Genomic DNA, 21,267 nt, shown 5'->3' with positions numbered 1-21,267 from the left:
GAGGTTTGTCCGCAGTGGACCTCTAGGTGTGCCCTGCCCAGCACCAGAGAAATCATAGGGCAGGCCTTAGGGCATTTGAGTGACTCCTGGAGCCCCAAGGATTTAATGTATTTGAGAATTCATTTGACTTGAGAATTTGACAAGGACCGAGTAAGTTAAGATAGGGTGAATTGTGCACCACTACAACTGTTAAAATGATCTAATCGCTTAGGAGTTCATTTATACATACTAAAGTCTGAAAAACTGTAGACTTTGGTTTATATTGTATTCACGATAAGTGGTCACAAAACATGAATTATTTTGTAATTGCATTTGTGTGTATACGTGTGTGTGTTATTTCTGGTAGTTTTTTGAGGGTACCATAAACCATAAATGTAGTTGTTTAAAAAAGTATTAGGGATAGGAAGCCCCTGGATCTTTTTGCTGGCCTTCTACTTAAAATTATTTGTCCTACTTTCATAAGGAATAGATAATTTCTCTTTAGTTACTATTGTGATGTCCAATTAATTTAGCATAGAGAATTAAAGATTATAATTTTCAAGTCTTGATACAGTTTGGAAGGAAAATGGATTTGGGAGAGTTAGGGCTACAGTTTTACCAGCTACAGCTGATAAAAGCTTTTTGTAGTAGAGTATTCGCTCTTAGAATATGTAGCCCAAATGCTTCCTTCTGAAAGTGGGCCTGTTTATTTGTCTTCACTTCCCTAGAGATATTTTCATTTTATTGGTGAAATTGAATGTGTGCTGTTTTCTTCCTGAAGAACCTGAGACCTTCTTCTAAAGGTATTGAATGGTGTTAAAGTATTTGGTAGTAACTACATTTTCTCCAGTGAGTTAAATTCTTAGTTTCTTGTACTCTATTGTAGATACTGATATTGAGAGTTTTGTTTTTTTTTTTCCTTCGCTTTAGAAGATGCATGTGCTGATAAGGAAATATTTTTAATTTTACCAAAAGGGATCAGGCAGACAAAATTATTTTTCCTAAGGTGCAGTAAGATTGTAAGCGCTATACTTTCCTATTTCTATAGGATGTCTGAAAATTCCGGAAACATAGGGAGATTTTTATTTTAAACAGTGTTAGTTTTCATTTTCTTTTCTTTTCTTTCTTTCTTTTTGTTTTTGAGGTGGAGTCTTGCTCTGTTGCCCAGGCTGGAGTACAGTGGCATGATCTCTGCTCACTGCAACCTCTGCCTCCCGGGTTCAAGTGATTCTCCTGCCTCAGCCTCCTGAGTAGCTGGGATTACAGGTGTGTGCCACCACACCCCACTAATTTTTGTATTTTTTTTTTTTTTTTTTTGTCCGAGACGGAGCCTCACTCTGTCGCCCAGGCTGGAGTGCAGTAGTGCGATTTCAGCTCACTGCAAGCTCCGCCTCCCAGGTTCATGCCTCCCGGGTTCATGCCATTCTCCTGCCTCAGGCTCCCGAGTAGCTGGGACTACAGGCACCCACTGCCACGCCTGGCTAATTTTTTATATTTTTAGTAGAGATGGGGTTTTAATGTGTTAGCCAGGGTGGTCTCAATCTCCTGACCTTGTGATCTGCCCGCCTTGGCCTCCCAAAGTACTGGGATTACAGGCGTGACCCAGCAGGCCTGACCTAATTTTTGTATTTTTAATAGAGATGGGGTTTCACAATATTGGCCAGACTGGTCTTGAACTCCTTACCTCAGGTGATCCACCCGCCTTGGCCTCCCAAAGTGCTGGGATTACAGGTGTGAGCCATTGTGCCCGGCCTAGTTTTCATTTTCAAATAGCATGCTCAATACATTTTTCTTCAAGCTCCAGACACTTTTGCGAGCAAAAGTACATAATTTTAAAGCCATGGATCCAATTATTAATGTGGAAAGGTAATTATGTTTTAAAAAATAAATTTTAAAGTATTTTTCCCATGGTTTTACTCTTTTCAGATACCTTACTTGTCAACAGAAGGCTTTTTGAAGCTACTACTAAGAGGTAGTAAGTAAGTCTCCACACCAAAGAGAAGGTGGGAAGGCACCCCCAACCATCTGGTTGCATGAGTCAAATTAGGCATCACTGTTGATGCACCCTTCATATCTAAAACAGTTTTAAATTCAGTTGACCTCAAGTCTTTTGGCTCCATGATCTCTGTTTCTACTGGGACTGTGACTTGTGGCCTGGACAACAAGTGCAGTGACTTCCTAACTAGCTTCCCTGAATCCTTTCAGATGCTCCCATGTGCAGATCCATTCTCCAGCTTCATTCAGCGTGAGCTTTTAAAATGCAAATCTAATTATGTCACATACTCATACTTAAAAAATTTCCTATGGCTCCCAAGACTGCAAGTACAGATAAAATCCTTAACATGGCCTAGAAAGCCCTCTGTGATCCGGGTTCTGCTGACCTCCCAGCCTCTTCTACCCTTGCTCTCTGGGCTCCAGCCTCTGTGGGCTGAGTAGTCCAGATTCTGACAAGTGCTTGCTTTTGATACAGACTTTTGATATTTTGTTGTTCCTCCCAGCTGGGACTCACTTTTCTTCTCTTATTGCCCAGTTGACTTCTCATTCTTTGATTTCAGCTTAAGCGTCGCTTCTCTGACTGCTTCTGGTCCCTGATTATTGACTCAGTTACCTTGTGTTCTTCTGCATTCCAGCACTTGCCACAGCGGCATGCTAATGTTTGCATGAATATCTGATTGTGTTGTGTCTCCTGCAGTGGACTGTAAGCTCCAGGAGAGCAGGGGCCAGGTCTGCTTGCTCACAGTTGTGTCTCTCATGTCTAGCATGGTGCTAGGCGCATGGTCAAAGCCCAGTGAATAGTTGTTGAATAAAAGAATGACTGGGATTAAGGACCTATTCAACATTCATAGTTGAGTATATATGTAATACGTATAACCCTGTGGATGTTAGTAAGTAATGTGGTTTGCAGTGAGTTGTGTCTGTTTTACTGGAGGGGATGTGGACTTTATCCCAGTGAAAGAAGGATTTCCTGTAGACTCTGATAGGACCCTAGAAATCATTTATTTTAGTTCTTCCATTTTATAGATGAAGAAACAAACAACCAGAGGACCAAAATGATCTAGCTGGGTAGGTAACTATGTCAAGATAAATTTGTGTCTGACATCCAAGCCAGAGGTTTTCCTACTCTTCCTTAATGTTCCTTTGAAACACTGTCAGGAGTACATGTTCATTTAATCCATTTAATCTCTGCTTGCCCAAGGTATGGGTTAAAAAGGGAAGGCTGAAATTCTTCAGGTGAAGGTGATTATTTTGTTTTTTGACACTCCTAGTTTTGCCTGTGACTAGCCTTATGAAGTTATTAATAAAAATATCCCCCATCCCTTTTTAAGATATGAGCATCCAGTAATTTCATTTCCTGGTATAACAGTATTGCCAAAGAATTAATAAAATTTTATTGTCTACTGCATATGACTAAGTAGTGAAAAACAGACTTAACGAGTTTGAACTGTCATACACAGTGTGTTTTTTACCAGTTGTTGATAAGAAAAGTAGGTCATCAATATAGAAAGAATGTTTAGAAACATATTCAAGGATAATTTTTTTTTTTTTTTTTTTTTTTTTGCGACAGAGTCTCGTTCTATTGCCAAGCTGGAGTGCAGTGGCGATATTGGCTCACTGCAACCTCCGACTTCTGGGTTCAAGCGATTCTCCTGCCTCAGCCTCCTGAGTAGCTGGGATTACAGGCGCGTGCCACCACGCCTGGCTAATTTTTGCATTTTTAGTAGAGATGGGGTTTCACCGTGTTAGCCAGGATGGTCTCATCTCCATGACCTTGTGATCAACCCACCTCGGCCTCCCAAAGTACTGGGATTACAGGTGTGAGCCACCCCGCCCGGCCTCAAGGATTAATTTTTAAGTGAGATTGCTAGGTCACTCATGTCTATAAAAGTTTTGCGGTTGGTGTGAGACCTCTTGGGATTAATTTGGCTCTTTGAGTTGTGTTCTGCTCTTCGAAGAGAGACACAGAATTAAGCTTCTGAGTCTGGTCTCATGTGGTGCACTTTAGGGAGATGGCTGCTGCCTCAGGCGATTTTATATGGTTCTGCAGTGTTGCGAGTATGGGGGGGGAGGGGGGGAGGGAGGAGGGGGGTCAGGTAGCGCCTGCCTTTGTCTTCCCAAGGGATGTTTCTTCAGCAATGCTTTTTCAAAGCTCCAGGGACCAAAAGAGGTGGTTGTGTTTATAAAGATGCTGGTGATAAGCAGAAAATTGGGAGATGTGGAGGGTTGTAAACATGTCATCCTTGCACATTATCTCTGTAATAGAAATATATATTTCTGTCATTGAAGAGCTAGAGATGATTTCGAAGTCCTTATATATTCTCACATTTTAGTAACTGCAAAATTTCTGTAGTGTCATTTCTATTATATTTTAAGTGAGTTACAGGCCTCATTATGGCATCTTTTAGTTCATAAAAGGGTTTCTCTTTAATAAGATGTGAGGGAATTTTTGTTTTGTTTTGTTTTTTTAAGAGACACGGTTTCGCTTTGTCTTTCGGGATCAAGTTCAGTGGTGCAATAATAGCTCAGTGCAGCCTCAGACTCCTGGGCTCAAGGGATCCTCCTGCTTCAGCCTCCCAAAGTGCTGGGATTACTGGTATGAACCACCACACCCAGCCCAATTTTAGGAATTTTATCTTTTGTCTTCAGGTTCATTATGTGTTGCTGTTTGGCTGCTCATTTTACTTCTTGTCAGACTTGATTTTCGGCAGTCATTTTCATAGTGTCACATTGCGCTCTGCAATGCGCTCACTGCTTTCTGCTTCACATTGCCAGTGAGTGCTTAGGTTTGACTTTAGGTGGTCCCCAACCAAGTCTCTTTGTAAGAAGTTCCTGAAATGAGTATAGATTATAAAATGTAAATATACGAGTGCTCTTCTTTGAAAACTTTAAAAAGTATGATACCTCTTTATTATACCTCATCTTTTATTTTTATTTTTATTTTTTTTGGGTATCACTCTGTCACCCAGGCTGGAGTGCAGTGTCGTGATCGTGGCTCACTGCAACCTCTGCCTCCCGGGCTCAAGCTATCCTCCTGCCCTCAGCCTCCTGAGTAGCTGGGACCACAGGCATGCGCCATCATGCCCGGCTAATTTTTTGTATTTTTGGTAGAGATGGAGTTTTGCCATGTTGCCCAGGCTGGTCTCAACTCCTGAGCTCAGCCTCCCAAAGTGCTGGGAATACAGGTGTGAACCACCGCACCTGTAATGTCTCGCCTTTTAGATACTATCCTTGGGGTGTGTGTGTGTTTCTAGTGTTTTATGCATGCTCTTTCAGGTTGTTCCTCTTTTTTTTTTTTTTTTTTTTTTTGAGACTGACTCTCGCTCTGTTGCCAGGCTGCAGGCTGGAGGAGTGCAGTGGCGCGATCTTGGCTCACTGCAACATCTGCCTCCCGGGTTCAAGCAATTCTCCTGCCTCAGTCTCCCGAGTAGCTGGGACTACAGTTGTGCGCCACCACGCCCTGCTAATTTTTGTATTTTTAGTAGAGATGGGGTTTCACTATGTTGGCCAGGATGGTTTCAATCCCTTGACTTCGTGATCCGCCCACCTCGGCCTCCCAAAGTGCTGGGATTATAGGTGTGAGCCACTGTGCCCGGCCCAGGTTGTTCTTTTCTTGGACAACTGAGCACATAGTCCTCTGGCTAAGCTAAGGATTTTCAGTGAGAAGTAAGATTTGCTTCCTTGGTCATAACAGATACCCTCTTGTTTGTCTGAGTACATTTGAATGCCTACAGCTGGTTTCTGTATTTTGATTTTTCCATTTTTACTCATATTTATAAAGTGTAGGCAAAGTGCAGTTTCACATTTAAAGTGTTACACAAACTGGCCAACTGGACTGGGGGCTGTCAAAGCAGCACCCGCAGGACAGAGCTCTAAGTGCCATTGTTGGCTGACGTGGAGAAACTGAATTGTATATATGATTCGGGATTGATTGTTGGAAAAGTATGACAGTTCATGGGCTGAAAAGTTGGAACTGCTCCGTACTTTGTAGTTCAGGGTCACTGCATCTTTCTCAGAAGTTCTTTATCTTTGGAGGAGTTATACGTCTTCAGGCTGAAACGTGACGGGCCTGGAATTGATGAGCTTCGGAACTCTCTCCAGGCCTAGCTCTGTGAGGCCCGAGCCTGGAGGCTTCTTGGTAGATCTTATTTGCGTTTTCTCTTTATTCTTAGAAACTTTAAAAACTAAATGATATTGAGTTATTGAATTGAAACAAAATGCATTTTTACTGGTATGCGTCATTCTTGGCATCTTACCTGTTACCTGGATTAATAATGATGGGATGAAACTATTTGGAAGGCTATATAATACATGTGAATTTTTTTCCCTTAATTTTTACCATTCCTGGTGTCATAATCAATTGAACCAACATCAAGGCTATTCATACTTGCAGTCAGTTGGCTATGCTAAGTGGTCAATAGTTTTTCTAGAAAAAACATTTTTTTCAACAAGTCCATATCAGCAGTGGAATACAAATCTCTTTCAGCCAAAACTGCTGTGTATGAGGAGATCTGTTGTGTATCTGACATTTTGCTGTGCTTTATAGCAAATGTTGCATGTGGTCTTTTTTCTTCCTTTTTTAAAAACAGCTTCTATTAAAATAGGTAAGGCATGTTTTTTTTTCTTGGACTGTCTCATGTATGAATCTGTTAAAGAGTTGCATGCAGTAGAAATATGCAATTCGTTAGGTAAATTCTTTGAGTGTCACTGCTGGATTTAATTTAGAAAATTTGAAAAAGCTCAGCTATCTCATATTCGAAATGATGATTTTTTTTTTTTTTTTAAAGAGACATAATCTTGCTAGAGTGCAGTGGCGTGATCATAGCATACTGCAAGCCTCAAACTCCTGGGCTCAAGCAGTCTTCCTGCATCAGCCTTCTTAGAGACAGTGTCTCATTATGTTATCCAGGCTGGTCTTGAACCCCTGGCCTTAAGTGATCTTCCCACCTCAGCCTCCCAAAATGCTGGGATTGCAGGCGTGAGCCAATGTGCCCGGCCAAATTTTTATATTTAATCAGAGTACCTCCTATATTTGCTTTGGGTGTCTGCTCTCTCATGAATGTGTATTCTGTGTAGGCTTATATATTATTACATTTCCCACTTCCTTTTTTTTGAGACAGAGTTTCGCTTGTTGTTCAGGCTGGGGTGTAGTGGCACAATCCTGGCTCACTGCAACCTCCACCTCCTGGGTTCAAGCAATTCTCGTGCCTCAGCCTCCTGAGTAGCTGGGATTACAGGCACCTGCAACCACGCCCACCTGATTTTTTGTATTTTAGTAGAGATGGAGTTTCACCATGTTGGCCAGGCTGGTCTCAAATTCCTGAGTTCGGGCAATCCACCTGTCTCAGTTGCCTAAAGTGCTAGGATTTACAGGTGTGAGCCGCCCTGCCCGGCCTCCATCTTCTTAAAAGGAATTTTTTACTGTTGGCATTGTCATTTAAATAACTGAGTTTAGGATATTTGTCTCCTCATCTGCTGTCTTACCTGCCTTTTTCTATTAAATAACACATCGGATCTCTTCTACATTAAAGTACCTGCCATACAGGTAACAGTGGCTTGGAGGAAACATGGTCTTTCCTCTAATGGGACATTTTAGAGTCTTGTGGTTGCCACTGGCTGAGGGAGCATTCTCTGCCCACTGAACACTTGAGTAATCAACGCCCTGGAATGGTCTCAGCAAATGGGCTGAGCAGGATTTTGCTACTAGTAGGGGTTTTCCTGTATGTGTTCCTAGCAGGATGTGTTTCCTTTCGTATGAACCATAGAAGTACATCTGCTGGAATCTTTAAACAGATAGCTTTTCAATAAACAGGAAAAATGTCAAAATTGTCATTTTTTATGAGATGGAAGTAGAATAGAGAAAATGTAACATTTACTCAGGTGTTTTGAGTGTATTTTATTTGGTGCTGTTGCAATATAAATACCCTGTCTTGTCTGCATTTTTTCCTCCTAACACCCTACATGTTTCCTATATAGCTTATAAGATAAGTTTTTTTTTTTTTTTTTTGAGATGGAGTTTTGCTCTGTCACTCAAGCTGGAGTGCAGTGACGCGATCTCGGTTCACTGCAACCTCTGCCTCCCGAGTTCAAGCAATTCTCCTACCTTAGCCTCCCGAATAGCTGGGATTACAGGCGTGTACCACCAAGCCCAGCTAATTTTTGTATTTTTAGTAGAGATGGGGATTTGCCATGTTGGCCAGTCTGGTCTCGAACTCCTGACCTCAGACGATCCACTTGTCTTGGCCTCCCAAAGTGCTGGGATTACAGGCGTGAGCCACCATGCCCGGCCCTTTTCTTTCTTTTGTGTTTTGTGTTTTGAGACATGGTCTTGCTCTGATACCCAGGCTGGAGTGCAGTGGCATGATCATGGCCCACTGCAGCCTTGATTTCCTGGGTTCAAGCAGTCCTCCCACCTCAGCTCCCCGAGTAGCTGGGACCGCAGGGGTATACTACAACATCACACCCAGCTAATTTTTTTATTTTTTGTAGATATGGGGTCTCGCTATGTTGCCTGGGCTGGTCTCGAACTCCTGGACTCAAGTCATCCTCCTGCCTTGTCCTCCCAGAATGCTGGGAGTACAACTATGAACCACTGTGCCTGGCATGTAAATTTTGTACATTTAACTTCACATGGTAGTATTATAAGAAGCATGCCTTTACACTCTCCTAGAGGTTGAGGATTATCACCTGACTAATAAGATGAAGGATTTGTTGCAAGAGTACAAATTTTCTCTGACACATAAAGCCTTTAAACCATAGAGGTAGACCTTATTTTTACTTGTTCTTGGTTAAAATATTCACCCAACATGTAAGAAAAATTTTAGGCCAGGCGCGGTGGCTCACACCTGTAATCCCAGCATTTTGGAAGGCTGAGGCGGGCGGATCACGAGGTCAAGAGATCGAGACCATCTTGGCCAACATGGCGAAACCCCATCTCTACTAAAAATACAAAAATTAGCAGGGTGTGGTGGCGCACACCTGTTGTCCCAGCTACTTGGGAGGCTGAGACAGGAGAATCGTTGAACCTGGGAGGTGGAGGTTGCAGTGAGGCGAGATTGTGCCACTGCACTCCAGCCTGGTGACAGAGCGAGACTCTGTCTCAAAAAAAAAAGAAAAAAAAAAGAAAAATTTTAACTTTTTTGTTTCCTTAGATGTTAAGTATTATGAATATTAGTTATCAGCTTTTACATTTTATTTGAAGATAAAAAGAGGAGTGTGTTATCTCCTTATTAAAAATTTATTATGACAGTTGCTGGATAGTCAAAACCTGTCCCGTAATCCATTTTTTTCTTTTTAAAGTGAAAACAAGTTTATTAAGAAAGTAAAGGAATAAAAGAATGATTACTCCATAGGCAGAGCAGCCCGTAATCCTCCTTTTTGGCCTTCAGTATCACCTGGAAAACTTGGTGAGGGAGACAATTGTCCATGTTTCTAAGATAGAGGTTTCAACCAAAGCCCAGAGAGAGCATCTCATAGTTGAGCCTGTGTTCTCAACCTATTCCTGCATTGTCTCAAAGGTGTATCAATTTTTATTATAATAAAAACCATTCTAGATTAGTTGCTGTTGTATTGGAAAATAGGAGGAGAGTGATAAATTACATCTTAGAAAGACAAGTAAGGTTTGTATTTCCCATGTTTTGTAGAGGTTAAAAACTCTGTTGCATTATCTCCCATTGAAAGTAAGTTTATTTTGAAACTTGTAAATATTCCTTTGATTTGCTTAGTGAATAACTTACTGCTACATCGTCTTCCTCTTTATTACTGAGATGATCTTACTGTTGCAAGCAAGGGAAAGCCTATGCTGTTTTAAGAACTTGTACTTAAAAGACCTACTGAGCAAGCAGCCTTTCCAAAGTTGAACCACTCTCTGACAGGACATTTAAAATCATACCTAGTATTTCCTTGGAATTTGTGCCTATTGTGTTAGTTCAGGATTTTTTCATTTACTCTTTTTTTTTTTCTTTTTTGAGAATTAGATCCCTTTATAAAATGCTTTAGTTTTAGGGGGACATTTTAGTCATCTAATTTATGATTTGATCAGTTTGGGACAATATAGCTGATAACAGAACTCCTAAGTTTGGTGATATGCCATCTTAATTTGGAAGTTTATAACTGAACAGTTTTTAAAGTGGTAAAACACTAATACCATTTGACAATGCAGACAGCTCTCTTAAGAAGAGGAAGTTTTTGTGTTTGGGATAGTTCCCGGTTTTTCCTTTGTTTGCAGAGAAATTAAACTGCAGAAATACCGTGCTGAAATGGGAGAACATAAAATTCTGTAAAGAGTCCTTGATAAGTGGTGCCGGTTCTTTTATATGAAAATTCTACTCTTAGCCCATAATCAGTAGGGACTTGCTTAGGTTTTCTCCCTGGATAGGGAAAAGCTATTACTGGGCTCTTAAATAATAATTGCCAACATTTGTTAGACAGTATGTACTATGCTTCAGATTCTATGCTGAGTACTTTATAGTTTTTTTAAAAAAACAGTTTTGAGATGTAATTCACATACTATACAATTCACTCATTTAAAGTGTACAGTTCAGTGGTTTATAGTATATATATATAATCAAATAATCTGCAACCATCAACACAGTCAATTTTAGAACATTTTCATTACCTTAAAAGAAACACACCAGGCATGGTGGCTCATGCCTATAATCCAAGCAGTTTTGAAGGCTGAGATGGAAATATTCCTTAAAGCCAGCAATTAGTTAGAGACCAGCTTGGGCAACATGGTTAGACCCCCATCTCTACCAAAAAAAAAATTAGCCTGGTGTGGTGGCATACGCTTGTGGTCCCAGCTACTTGGGAGGCTGAGGTGGGAGGATTGCTCGAGCTCAGGAGTTTCAGGCTGCAATGAGCTATGATTGAACCACTACACTGAGTGCAGAGTGAGACTCTGTCTCTAAAAAAATAATAAATAGACCGAGCACGGTGGCTCACGCCCGTAATCCCAGCACTTTGGGAGGCCAAGGTGGGCAGATCACCTGAGGTCAGGAGTTTGAGACCAGCCTGACCAACATGGTGAAACCCTGTCTCGACTAAAAATACAGAAATTAGCTGGGCGTGGTGGCGGGCGCCTGTAGTCCCAGCTACTTGGGAGGCTGAGGCAGGAGAATTGCTTGAACCTGGGAGGCAGAGGTTGCAGTGAGCTGAGTTTGAGCCATTGCACTCCAGCCTGGGCAACAGAGCAAGACTCCATCTCAGAAAAAAAAAACAAAACAAAAAAACAAAAAAAACTCTAAGTAACCATGAATCTACTTTCTGTCTCTCTAGATTTGCCTATTCTGGACTTTCATATAAATTAGTATGTCGATTTTTGTGACTGGTTTCTTTCATTTATAATGTTTTTAAGATTCATCCAAGTTGTATGTATTAGTACTTCATTCCTTTTTATTGCTGAATAATATTCTGTTGTACAGGTAATATCACATTTTGTTTATCCATTGGATACAATGGATAGTCTGTATTTGGGTTGCTTCTACCCTTTGGCTCTTGTAAATAATGCTTCCATGAAGACTCATGTACAAGTATTTGTTTGACTACCTGTTTTCAGTTCTTATGAGTGTATACCTAGGAGTGGATTGCTGGGTCTTATGATAATGCTTTGTTTAATTGTTTGAGGAACTGCCAGACTTTTCCACATCAGCTGCAACATTTTGCATTCCCACCAGGAGTGTATGAGGGTTCTGATTTGTCTATATTCTCATCAACCCTTGTTACTCTCAGAATTTTTTACTTTAGCCATCCTAGTGGGTATGGAATAGTCTCTCATTGTGGTTTTGATTTTCATTTCTCCATTGATTAATCATGTCCAGCAACTTTTCATGTGTATTGGACATTTGTACATCTTCTTTGGAAAATGTCTATTCAAGTCCCTTTGATTCATTTTTAAATTGGACTGTGTTTTTATTATTGAATTGTAGGAGTTCTTTTTATATTCTAGATACAAGTGTCTTATCAGATATAAGGTTTGCAAAAGTTTTCTCCCATTCTGTGAGTTGTCTTCGATTTCTTGATAGTGTCCTTTGAGGCATAAAGGTTATAAATTTTGATGGAATCCAGTTTTTCTAATTTTTCTTTTGTTGCTTGTGCTTTTGGTGTCATATCTTAGAATCCTTTGCCCAGTCCAAGGCTGTGAAGATTTACTCCTATGTTTTCTTCTCAGAGTTTTATAGTTTTAGCTCTTATGTCTAGGTCTTTGATCTATTTTGAGTTAGCTATTTTACGTATTGTCCCAGTACCATCTGTTGAGAAGAGTTTTTCCATTGAATTGTCTTGGCACTCTTGTTGAAAATCAGTTGACCAAAGATGTATGAGTTTACTTCTGGACTTTAATTATATTCCATTGATATAAATGTCTGTCCTTATTCCAGTACCACACAGTCTTGATTACTGTTGCTTTGTAGTGAGGTAAGTTTTGAAATCAGGAAATAGGAGTCTTCCTAACTTTTTCTCTTTTTTCTCCCCAGGGTCATTTGGGTATTTTTGGATCCCTTGCAGTTCCAATCAATCCCTTCATCCATTTCTACAAAGAATTATTCTGGGAGTCTGATAGGGATTGCATTAAATCTATATTTTAGTTTGGGGAATATTGCCATCTCAATGCTAAGTCTTCTGATTTTTGAATGTGGAATTTCTTTTCATTCATTTGTGTCTTTAATTTCTTTCAACAGTATTTTGAGTTTTCAGAGTATGAGTCTTTCATCTCCTTGATTAAGTTTATTTCTAAGTATTTCTGATGTATTGTGAGTGGAATTGTTTTCTTAATTTCACTTTTGGATTGTTTGTTATGATTTTATAAAAATACGGCTAGGCATGGTAGCTCACACCTGTAATCCCAGCACTTTGTGAGGCCAAGACAGGAGGATCACCTGCGGTCAAGAGTTCGAGACCAGTCTGACCAACATAGTGAAACCCTGTCTCTGCTAAAAATACAAAAATTAGCTGGGTGCAGTGTAGTCCCGGCTACTCGGGAGGCTGAGACAGGAGAATCGCTTGAACCCTGGAGGCGGAGGTTGCAGTGAGCCAAGATTGCACCACTGCGCTCCACCCTGGGTGACAGAGCAAGACTCCATCTTAAAAAAAAAAAAATTGATTTTTATATATTAATCTTGTATCCTGCAACCTTACTGAACTTACTAGTTCTTTTAGTGGATTCCTCAGGATTTTCTGTATATAAGATCATGTCTTCAGCACACAGAAATAGTTTTACTTCTTTCTTTCCAATCTGAATGTCTCTTACTCCTTTTTCTTGCCTAATTGCCTTGGCTAGAACCTGTACTACAATCCTGAATAGAAGTGGCAAGGGTGGACAAGCTCATCTTATTCTTGATCTCAGGGAGAAGGCATCTTTCGCCATTGAATATTGAGTTAGCTGTGGTATTTTCATGGATGCCCATTATCAGGTTGAGGAAATTCCCTTCTATTCCTAGTTTCTTGAGTGTTTTATCATGAAAGAGTATTTAATTTTGTCAAATGCTTTTTTTTTTTTTTTTTTTTTTTTGATTCAGAGTCTCACTCTGTTGCCCAGACTGGAGTGGAGTGCAGTGGCACTGTCTCGGCTTACTGCAACCGCTATCTCCCGGGTTCAAGCAATTCTCCTGCCTCTGCCTCCTGAGTAGCTGAGATTACAGGTGCCCACCACCATGCCTGGCTAACTTCTGTATTTTTAGTAGAGACGGGGTTTCACCATGTTGCGCAAGCTGGTCTTGAACTCCTGACCTCAAGTATCCCCCGCCTCAGCCTCCCAAAATGTTGGGATTACAGGCATGAGCCACCATGCCCAGCCTCAAATGCTTTTTCTGTGTCTGAGATAATTGTGTGATTTTTTTTTCTTCTATTGATATAATGTGTTACATTAATTGATTTTCAGATGTTGACCCAACATCGCATTCCTAGGATAAATCCCACTTGATTGTGGTGTATAATTCTAATTCTTTTTCTGCGTTGCTTGATTTCGTTTGCTGGTTATTGTTGAGGATTTTTTGCATCTGTATTCATAAGAGATATTGGTCTGTAATTTTCTTGAGATGTCTTTGTTTGGTTTTGGTATCAGGATAATACTGGCCTCATACAATTAGTTTGAAAGTGTTCCCTTCTTCTCTATCTTTGGAAAATTTTGTGAGTACTTGGTATTTTTTAAATGTTTGATAGACTTTAGCAGTGAAGTCATCTGGGTCTGGGCTTTCTTATCTGTGGTTGGTTTACATTCTTTTTTTTTTTTTTTTTTTTTTTGAGACAGGGTCTTGCTCTGTCACCCAGGCTGGAGTGCAGTGGCGTGATCTCGGCTCACTGCAACCTCTGCCTCCCAGGTTCAAGCGATTCTTATGCCTCAGCCTCCCTAGTAGCTGGGACTCCTGGCTAAGTTTTGTATTTTTAGTAGAGACTGGGTTTCACCATGTTGCAGAAGCTGGTCTCGAACTCCTGACTTCAAGTGATCTGCCTTCCTCGGCCTCCCAAAGTGTGGGGATTACAGGCGTGAGCCACCATGCCCGGCCTACATTCTTATTACAGGTATCATTCCCTTCATTTTGTGGATGGGAAACTGAGGCTCAGAGGGGTTAAGTAATTTGCTAATATGTTGCAGAGCTCAGATTTGAATCCAGATTATCTTATGTCAGTTACTAGGATGACAATAGTAGCTAGTATTTATTGAGTGATTAATTTTGTGTATTTAACCATACAAGGTACTATTATAGCATAAGAATCTCCTGCCACCATCCCATCACCAATTGATTATTTAATGATCACTTCAACTTTATATGCATTGTACCCATTTTTGGATAGAGAATTTTACACTTAATGGAGACTTAGTGACTTGCTGTACTGTACCACGGCCAGGAAGTAAATAGTACAGCTGTGCTTCTCACTTACGAGGCTGTGTGACTCTGGAGTTTGCTCTCTTAATTGCTATACTCTATTGTGTGCCTGGAGGGCCTGAGACATTCTGTGCAAGAAAAGCGGCTATGCCGCATGTACACAGGTGAGCCCAGATCAGATTTGACCTTGGAAGTGAATGGGCTCACACTGCCCTTCAAGCTCCGCTTAGAGATGCCTGACTCAGCACGGTACTGCGGAAGCACTGGCTTTTCTTACTGTCTCTGCCCTGTAGCTAACATTCTACTCTGTGATTGTAGCAAAAGAACTTCTATATCATTCTATCCACATGTATTTAGGATGAAAATAAGTATGCATAATATGGAAATAACTTTTTTTTTTTTTTGAGATGGAATCTTGCTATGTCGCCCAGGCTGGAGTGCAGTGGTGCGATCTTAGCTTACTGAAGCCTCCGCCTACCAGGTTCAAGCAGTTCTCCTCCCTCAGCCTCCCGAGTAGCTGGGATTACAGGTGCCTGCCGCCACACCCGGCTCATTTTTGTATTTTTAGTAGAGATGGGGTTTCACCATGTTGGCCAGGATGGTCTTGATCGCCTGACCTCGTGATCCGTCTCAGCTTCCCAAAGTGCTGGGATTACAGGTGTGAGCCACTGCGCCTGGTGGAAATCACTTTTTAAGGTGGTTTAGTATGTATGTCAGCCAGATTTGTATAGTATCTTTCAATGAAGACAAAGCATTTTACATATTTATATTAATCTTCATATTTTTATGAGGTTAGATGGTATCTGGCCTATTTGAGTGAAGAGGAAAAATTGTCTCTCTTTTTCAAGTGAGAGGCCTTCCTCAAATATCCATTCACATTTTAAAGTGAGGTTCTAAAAGCTGACCTTATGCGTGTGTGAGTGGAGGGGCACATTGAATGGTGGACCTCACTGAGGGCAGTGATGTCTGATCTCTTGTAGGGTGGGGCAGGTGGTATCTTGGGAGCCAGGAGGAACAAGGGGCTGGAGGCCCCACTGTATAGAACCAGGCTGTCAGTGAGGCACCTGTTCACACCTGTGCTGGGTGTCATCCAGTCCAGGGCCCATAGTCAGGCCTCTCCTGGCTTCTGCTGGGGAGAGGGCAGGCCAGTACCCTGGTTGTGCAGCCCTGGACGGAGGGGATCTGGGTGTCCAGCTGCTCCTAATTCAGGCTTTCAGTCATTTTCTCTGTAGCCCCTCTCCCACATCCCTGTCTTTGGAGACACAGAGTTTCTCCTTGGAGTGTTCTGGGGATTCACAGTGGGCCTTGATGTCCTTTTTGTGCGCTCCTCCTGAGACTCAGCTGAGTAGAGGACACTCACACTTCAGTCAGTTACACGTGCACGACAGCTTTCCATCTTCGAAAGTTTATTGTCACATTTGCTCTCTTGTAGGGTCTTTTCCAGTCCTCTTGTCCTTTCATGTTTTTGCCTGCTTTTATTTTTTGCTTTCATTTTATTAGGATTTTAGGAAGGAGTGGAGATAAGTGCTGTTTGTGTTTCTTTTGTAAATTACTTCTTCATATCCTTTGTCTAATTTTCTGTTGGGTTTTAATTGTATGAATTTGTAAGAACGTTTTATTTATGAAGGATGTTAACTCTGACATGGTGCAATCCTTTTTTCTTCTACATTAGCTTACTTTTGAAACACTTGCTTGAAGATGCTGGTGGGGATTGCAGCTTCTATAACTTGTACAGATGGTTGCAGATGGTTGTGTGGGGAAGTGGAGCCCGAGACCAGCTGGCTGTACGTTGGCTTTTGTATAGATGTGCTTTCCTTTTGCTTTTCACCACCTCATGGAAGCTGTCTTATCTAACTCACGCTTGAGAAGTATTCATATTGATTCCAAAATGAAGGACCCTGGCCACGAATCATTTGCCATCTCCTCTACCAAAGACTCAAAATGTATGGCCCTGGTAGTCAGCTGGGAAAGTCTGGCAATAACAGCTGGGCTAAGGAACGTGGATGCTCAATTGCCTGCCAAGGGTCTCTTACTTCAGCCCGGCTACATGCCCCCAGCATTGGAGAGAGGCCACTTTCACACATGCCTTGGAAGGGTAAGAGACTCTGGCAAAAATAAATTCGTCTCTCTGCATTTAGCAGTGGGCTCAGGGCCATGAGGAAGGGAATTAGAGGAAAGGAATTAGCAACAGCCCACCATGTGTCTCGTCTGGCATGAGTGGACAGGTGTTAGCTCTCCTCTGTATATGAGGATCTGATTTTCAGCTGAGTTGTCGATGTTGAACCATGTTCCATTTCCACTTAGATTTTTATCCAGGCTCCTTCTATCTAACCAGCATGAACAGAATGTCCTGCAGTAGCATATAGGAAAATTACATTGGGTGCAGTCTAGGAAATCTTAATCAGGCAGGGCCTGGTGATCTGAAAGCACAAAGCTTTCAGTGTCTATCAGATGATTTAGTCGAATTTGGAGTCTGAAATGACACATAAGACAGCCTAGGAACCTAGCTCTGTGTCACCTCCCCTCCCCTTCAGAGTCGCTGGTTTACTAGGGAAGTGGCTGTGGTGGATGATCAGCTCAGTGAAAACCCAGCCTGGTTTTGTTTCCCCCCAACAATAGCCCCTGCATTTTTCCTTTCCTAGGTCCCAACTGTTATTGCTGTATCACTCCAGGCCTTCCTCAAGTCTGGTTTACTGTCAAATAGCTTCCTAGCCCAGTACCTGGCTTTGAGCTTGTTCCTGTGTAAGCCGTCCAGTGTGCTTCTGCCACATTTACTGTCATCCTAAACATCACTTTGATCACATTGCTTTCCATTTAAATACTTTTGCTCTGCTTTTCCCAGACCTGGCTCTTACCCGTTAGGCTGCTTTAGGCTGACTTTTCCTGTTTCTCACTGTGTACCGCTTAGCACTAGGCGGTTTGGTAGTGAGTTGCTCTGATTATTACGTCTGTGTTAGAAGGAGATTAGAAGGCTTTTGAAGTCAAGGGTGATGGCTGTGTCTTTTGAATTCCTCCCATAGTTATTCTTGTTGAAACACTCTGGGGAATAGACATAATTCTCAGACAGCAGAGTGTTGATGTCTAGGGAAAATGTTTACAATCTGAAAAAGTACCTTGGCAGGCTGAGGACAAAGCCACAAAATCGTAACTTGTTTTTCGGCTTTCTTCAGCCTCACCTCTACCAGAGAATTTCACTTTGGAGTTTTCTTATCTGTAAAAGGGGAAGGGTTGAAGTACATTATCTGTCAGCTCCCACCCAACCCTGAAAGGCTAATTTTCTTTAATTATTTCCCTTAATCTTTCCATTGAAATTAAAACTGATGAGCTGTTTCTGGATCTTGAATTAGGAATTTTTCATTTCTTTGTAATTCTTTCCCTGACGCATTTTGCAGTTGTCTCCGGGTATGTGCTGCTAAAAGAAATTTGGATTGCAATTTGGCTACTTTTTAGGAGAGCAGACAAAATGCCATACCATTCTGTTTTTCCTACTTGGAGCATTTCATTTGTAAAAGTAAAGCTTTCAGTTTGGTGCATAATTCTAGCATAATTCTCACTCTTCCTTTGCAGACACGATGAGGCGAGTGGTACGACAGAGCAAGTTTCGGCATGTATTTGGGCAAGCGGTGAAAAATGACCAGTGCTATGATGACATCCGGGTTTCTCGTGTGACCTGGGATAGTTCCTTTTGTGCTGTCAATCCCAGATTTGTTGCCATAATCATAGAGGCAAGTGGGGGAGGAGCGTTCCTTGTCCTTCCTCTGCACAAGGTAGGTAATTTGATCTTCCGTTCTGGTAGACACCCTCTGATAGTCTCCATACTTTTTCCTTAATAGATTGACAGTTCACTAAGAATTGTATTTGTGAAACCATTAGACTCTGATGTAATTGAGGTTAAGTTCCACACGCCTTACTAACCACATCAGTTTTTCTCTAACAGAGAATCATTAAATAGAATAGTGACCTCTGTTCTGGGGATGCCCTCTATGGATGAAAAAATTATTATAATGATGTTGTGAGCATGGGCAGGCATAGGAATTTTAAGATTTCATTCTTAATCATCTGCTGTTCACAAAAGTTTTTCTTTTTGAGTGCAGTTTTAAAAACTGGCTTTTACTCCAAAGTAAAGTTTTAAAAACAGTTACATTTTCAAATGGGCAGAAATTTGTAAGATAATATTCTCTTTTTTTGTGAAGTCATAAGGATGAGCCCTTTTTCTTTTCTTTTCTTTTCCTTTTTTTTTTTTCTTGAGTTGGAAATGGAGCAAGAACTCACGAAAATGTCCTCAATATAGATTTCAATTCTGGACAATAGTAAGTTTCAGCGTAGGATTTAAACAGTGTTAACAAGTGGTAGAAATAAAGGATCTTTACTGAGAATGGTTCTATGTTTTCTTCAACTTCAGTGGGGTTCCAAGCCCTCCTCCTTCCTTTATCCTCCCAGAAAGCCTGCTCCAAGGTGGGAGATTAGATAGGAATTTTGTGCATTTGCTGACCAATCATGAATACTGCAGATCAAAATCTATAGTTACTTTATCAGCAAATCCCAGAACTGCAAATAATGAAGAAAAAAAGGCTGTGAAGAGGGACTAGAAACAGTTGTTTTCTAGTTAGCTTTTAGGAGGAAAATGAGTTTGGTGAGTCCTGAGCTCCAATGATAAGGGCTGGGTGCTGGTGAGGATGCAGATGTTGGGTCGTATGACAGCTGTTTCCACTCTGCTGAAAACAGCGGGGGAAGTGGATCCCCGCTGTTTCTGAGCCCCTTATATTCAGGGTACATCTCATCACAATGGATCATGTGATTCTGAGAGTGGTTACAATAAAGTGAATTTCTGTCAAAGGGTTGTTTCCCATCGTATGTTGATGTTTTTTCCTTGGGAAAACTCTCATTGGGAAAATGTCCAATTCTCCTGGACTTTTGTTTCAGAGATGCTGGTGACTAACTTGTTTTATTATAACATCTAATTTTTACTTCAGTGGCCAGATAGATAACACAGTAGAACCATCTCCTAACCGAAGAAGGGAGATGGGTGCCTTTGGGGAACAAATTTGATACGTGTTTTCAAATGTACCTTCTTATTGGCGAAGATGAATCTTTTCATTAAGTTGAAAATTTATTTTTTATTTAGATACTTTTATTTCTGTTCAAAAAATTGTCGTTCAGTGGCAGATAAGTACACTACACTGTTATAAGTGTTCTTCATCTGGTTTTGGAGTGGGGATTTGAACTCAAGGCCAGTTGCATTTGGTCTCCACATTGTTTTAGCTTATTCCTTCACCAAGAGCAAGGGGCATTTGGAAACTTGACATTTTACTGGTAGGCTTTATGGCAGCCAACTGAGAAGACAGCCATAGCTTGTTAGCTAAGGTCAGACACTGGAGCACCATGATTTGTTTTGGAGTTACGAGTTTTTATTTCCCCTTTTATAGACTGAGGGATAAATGTAAGACTTTTTTTTTCCTTCAAAGAAATGGAACAAGCCAATTAAGAAGCACAAAATAGACATAATGAATGGCTAATCTTCCTCTGAATTCAGACATTTCCTTTCAACTTTCTCATCCACAAAGGTTCTGTGAGTTCATCTTTGCTTTTACAGACCATGAGAAACTGAGTTTCACTTATCCCATTTGAGGGAGACCTGTATGCAGTGCCCCAGCTAACTGATCTTATGATTTGGTTTTTCCTTGCATACAGTGACCTACACTTAATGAATATGTCCTTGTATTTCATTCTTTAACCAGCATTATGGGAACTAGGATAGAATAAGTTGCTTTACAAATCGTCATGTTTAGATGAGGTGTTGCTTTTTAGAGGAGCATCGAGGGTCTTTCCCAGGCTATAATACTGTCTAGCTTTGCTCCTTAAATATGAGTTTGTTTTAGAGGAGGTGACATTGGTATAAGCTAAGCCCTGTGACAGCCATTGGAAATAAGATCAATACTTGGGTTTCTATAATCGATAGGTTCATGAGTACTATGTGAGATTTTTGTGTATTAAAGTGTGTGTATTTAGCTCTTAGCGTCAATGTGGCATAGAGGAAAGATCACAAATCTGGGAATTGATGAGCTGTGGAGTTCAGTCCTGGCTCAGTCACTGACTTGTAGCGGGACGTGGATGTGTCTCTTTATCCTTCCGCTCCTCTGTTTCTCTCTCTGTAACATAAGCAGCTGTGTATAAAAGTTATTTTCTGGCCGGGCACAGTGGCCCATGCCTGTAATCCCAGCACTTTGGGAGGCCGAGGCAGGCGGATCACCTGAGGTCAGGAGTTCGAGACCAACCTGGGCAACATGGTGAAACCTCGTCTCTACTAAAAATACAAAAATTAGCCGGGCATGGTGGTGCACACCTGTAGTCCCAGCTACTCAGGAGGCTGAGGCAGGAGAATCACTTGAACCCGGGAGGCGGAGTTGCAGTGAGCTGAGATCGTGCCACTGCACTCCAGCCTGGACGACAGAGCGAGACTCCGTCTCAAAAA

General features: G+C 41.2%; 1 protein-coding gene and 1 pseudogene across 5 annotated transcripts in view; one reads left to right on the top strand and one right to left on the bottom strand.

Moving 5' to 3' along the window:
- Positions 1-21,267, bottom strand: part of LOC129526019 (basic proline-rich protein-like) — a 328,162-nt pseudogene that overhangs the window by 187,829 nt on the left and 119,066 nt on the right.
- Positions 1-21,267, top strand: part of CORO1C (coronin 1C) — an 84,592-nt gene that overhangs the window by 11,980 nt on the left and 51,345 nt on the right. Inside the window, exons 1-2 of one of the 5 annotated variants that reach the window (XM_063694287.1) lie at positions 14,473-14,490; positions 18,363-18,562. The exons of 1 other annotated variant lie outside the window; for it this stretch is intronic. In XM_063694287.1, coding sequence (XP_063550357.1) covers positions 18,368-18,562 — 195 coding nt within the window. In that variant the 5' untranslated portion in view covers positions 14,473-14,490; positions 18,363-18,367. Of the gene's footprint in view, positions 1-14,472; positions 14,491-16,472; positions 16,580-16,686; positions 16,891-18,362; positions 18,563-21,267 lie in introns of those variants that run through there. 3 more of the 5 variants (XM_019038805.4, XM_063694286.1, XM_019038806.4) reach the window with 3 other exon arrangements.

This window comes from Gorilla gorilla, chromosome 10 (genome assembly GCF_029281585.2).
Source record: "Gorilla gorilla gorilla isolate KB3781 chromosome 10, NHGRI_mGorGor1-v2.1_pri, whole genome shotgun sequence".
In the NCBI taxonomy this organism is placed as follows: domain Eukaryota; kingdom Metazoa; phylum Chordata; class Mammalia; order Primates; family Hominidae; genus Gorilla; species Gorilla gorilla.
The sequence above is the reverse complement of the archived record's forward strand: the minus strand, read 5'-3'. Positions and strand labels throughout refer to the sequence as shown.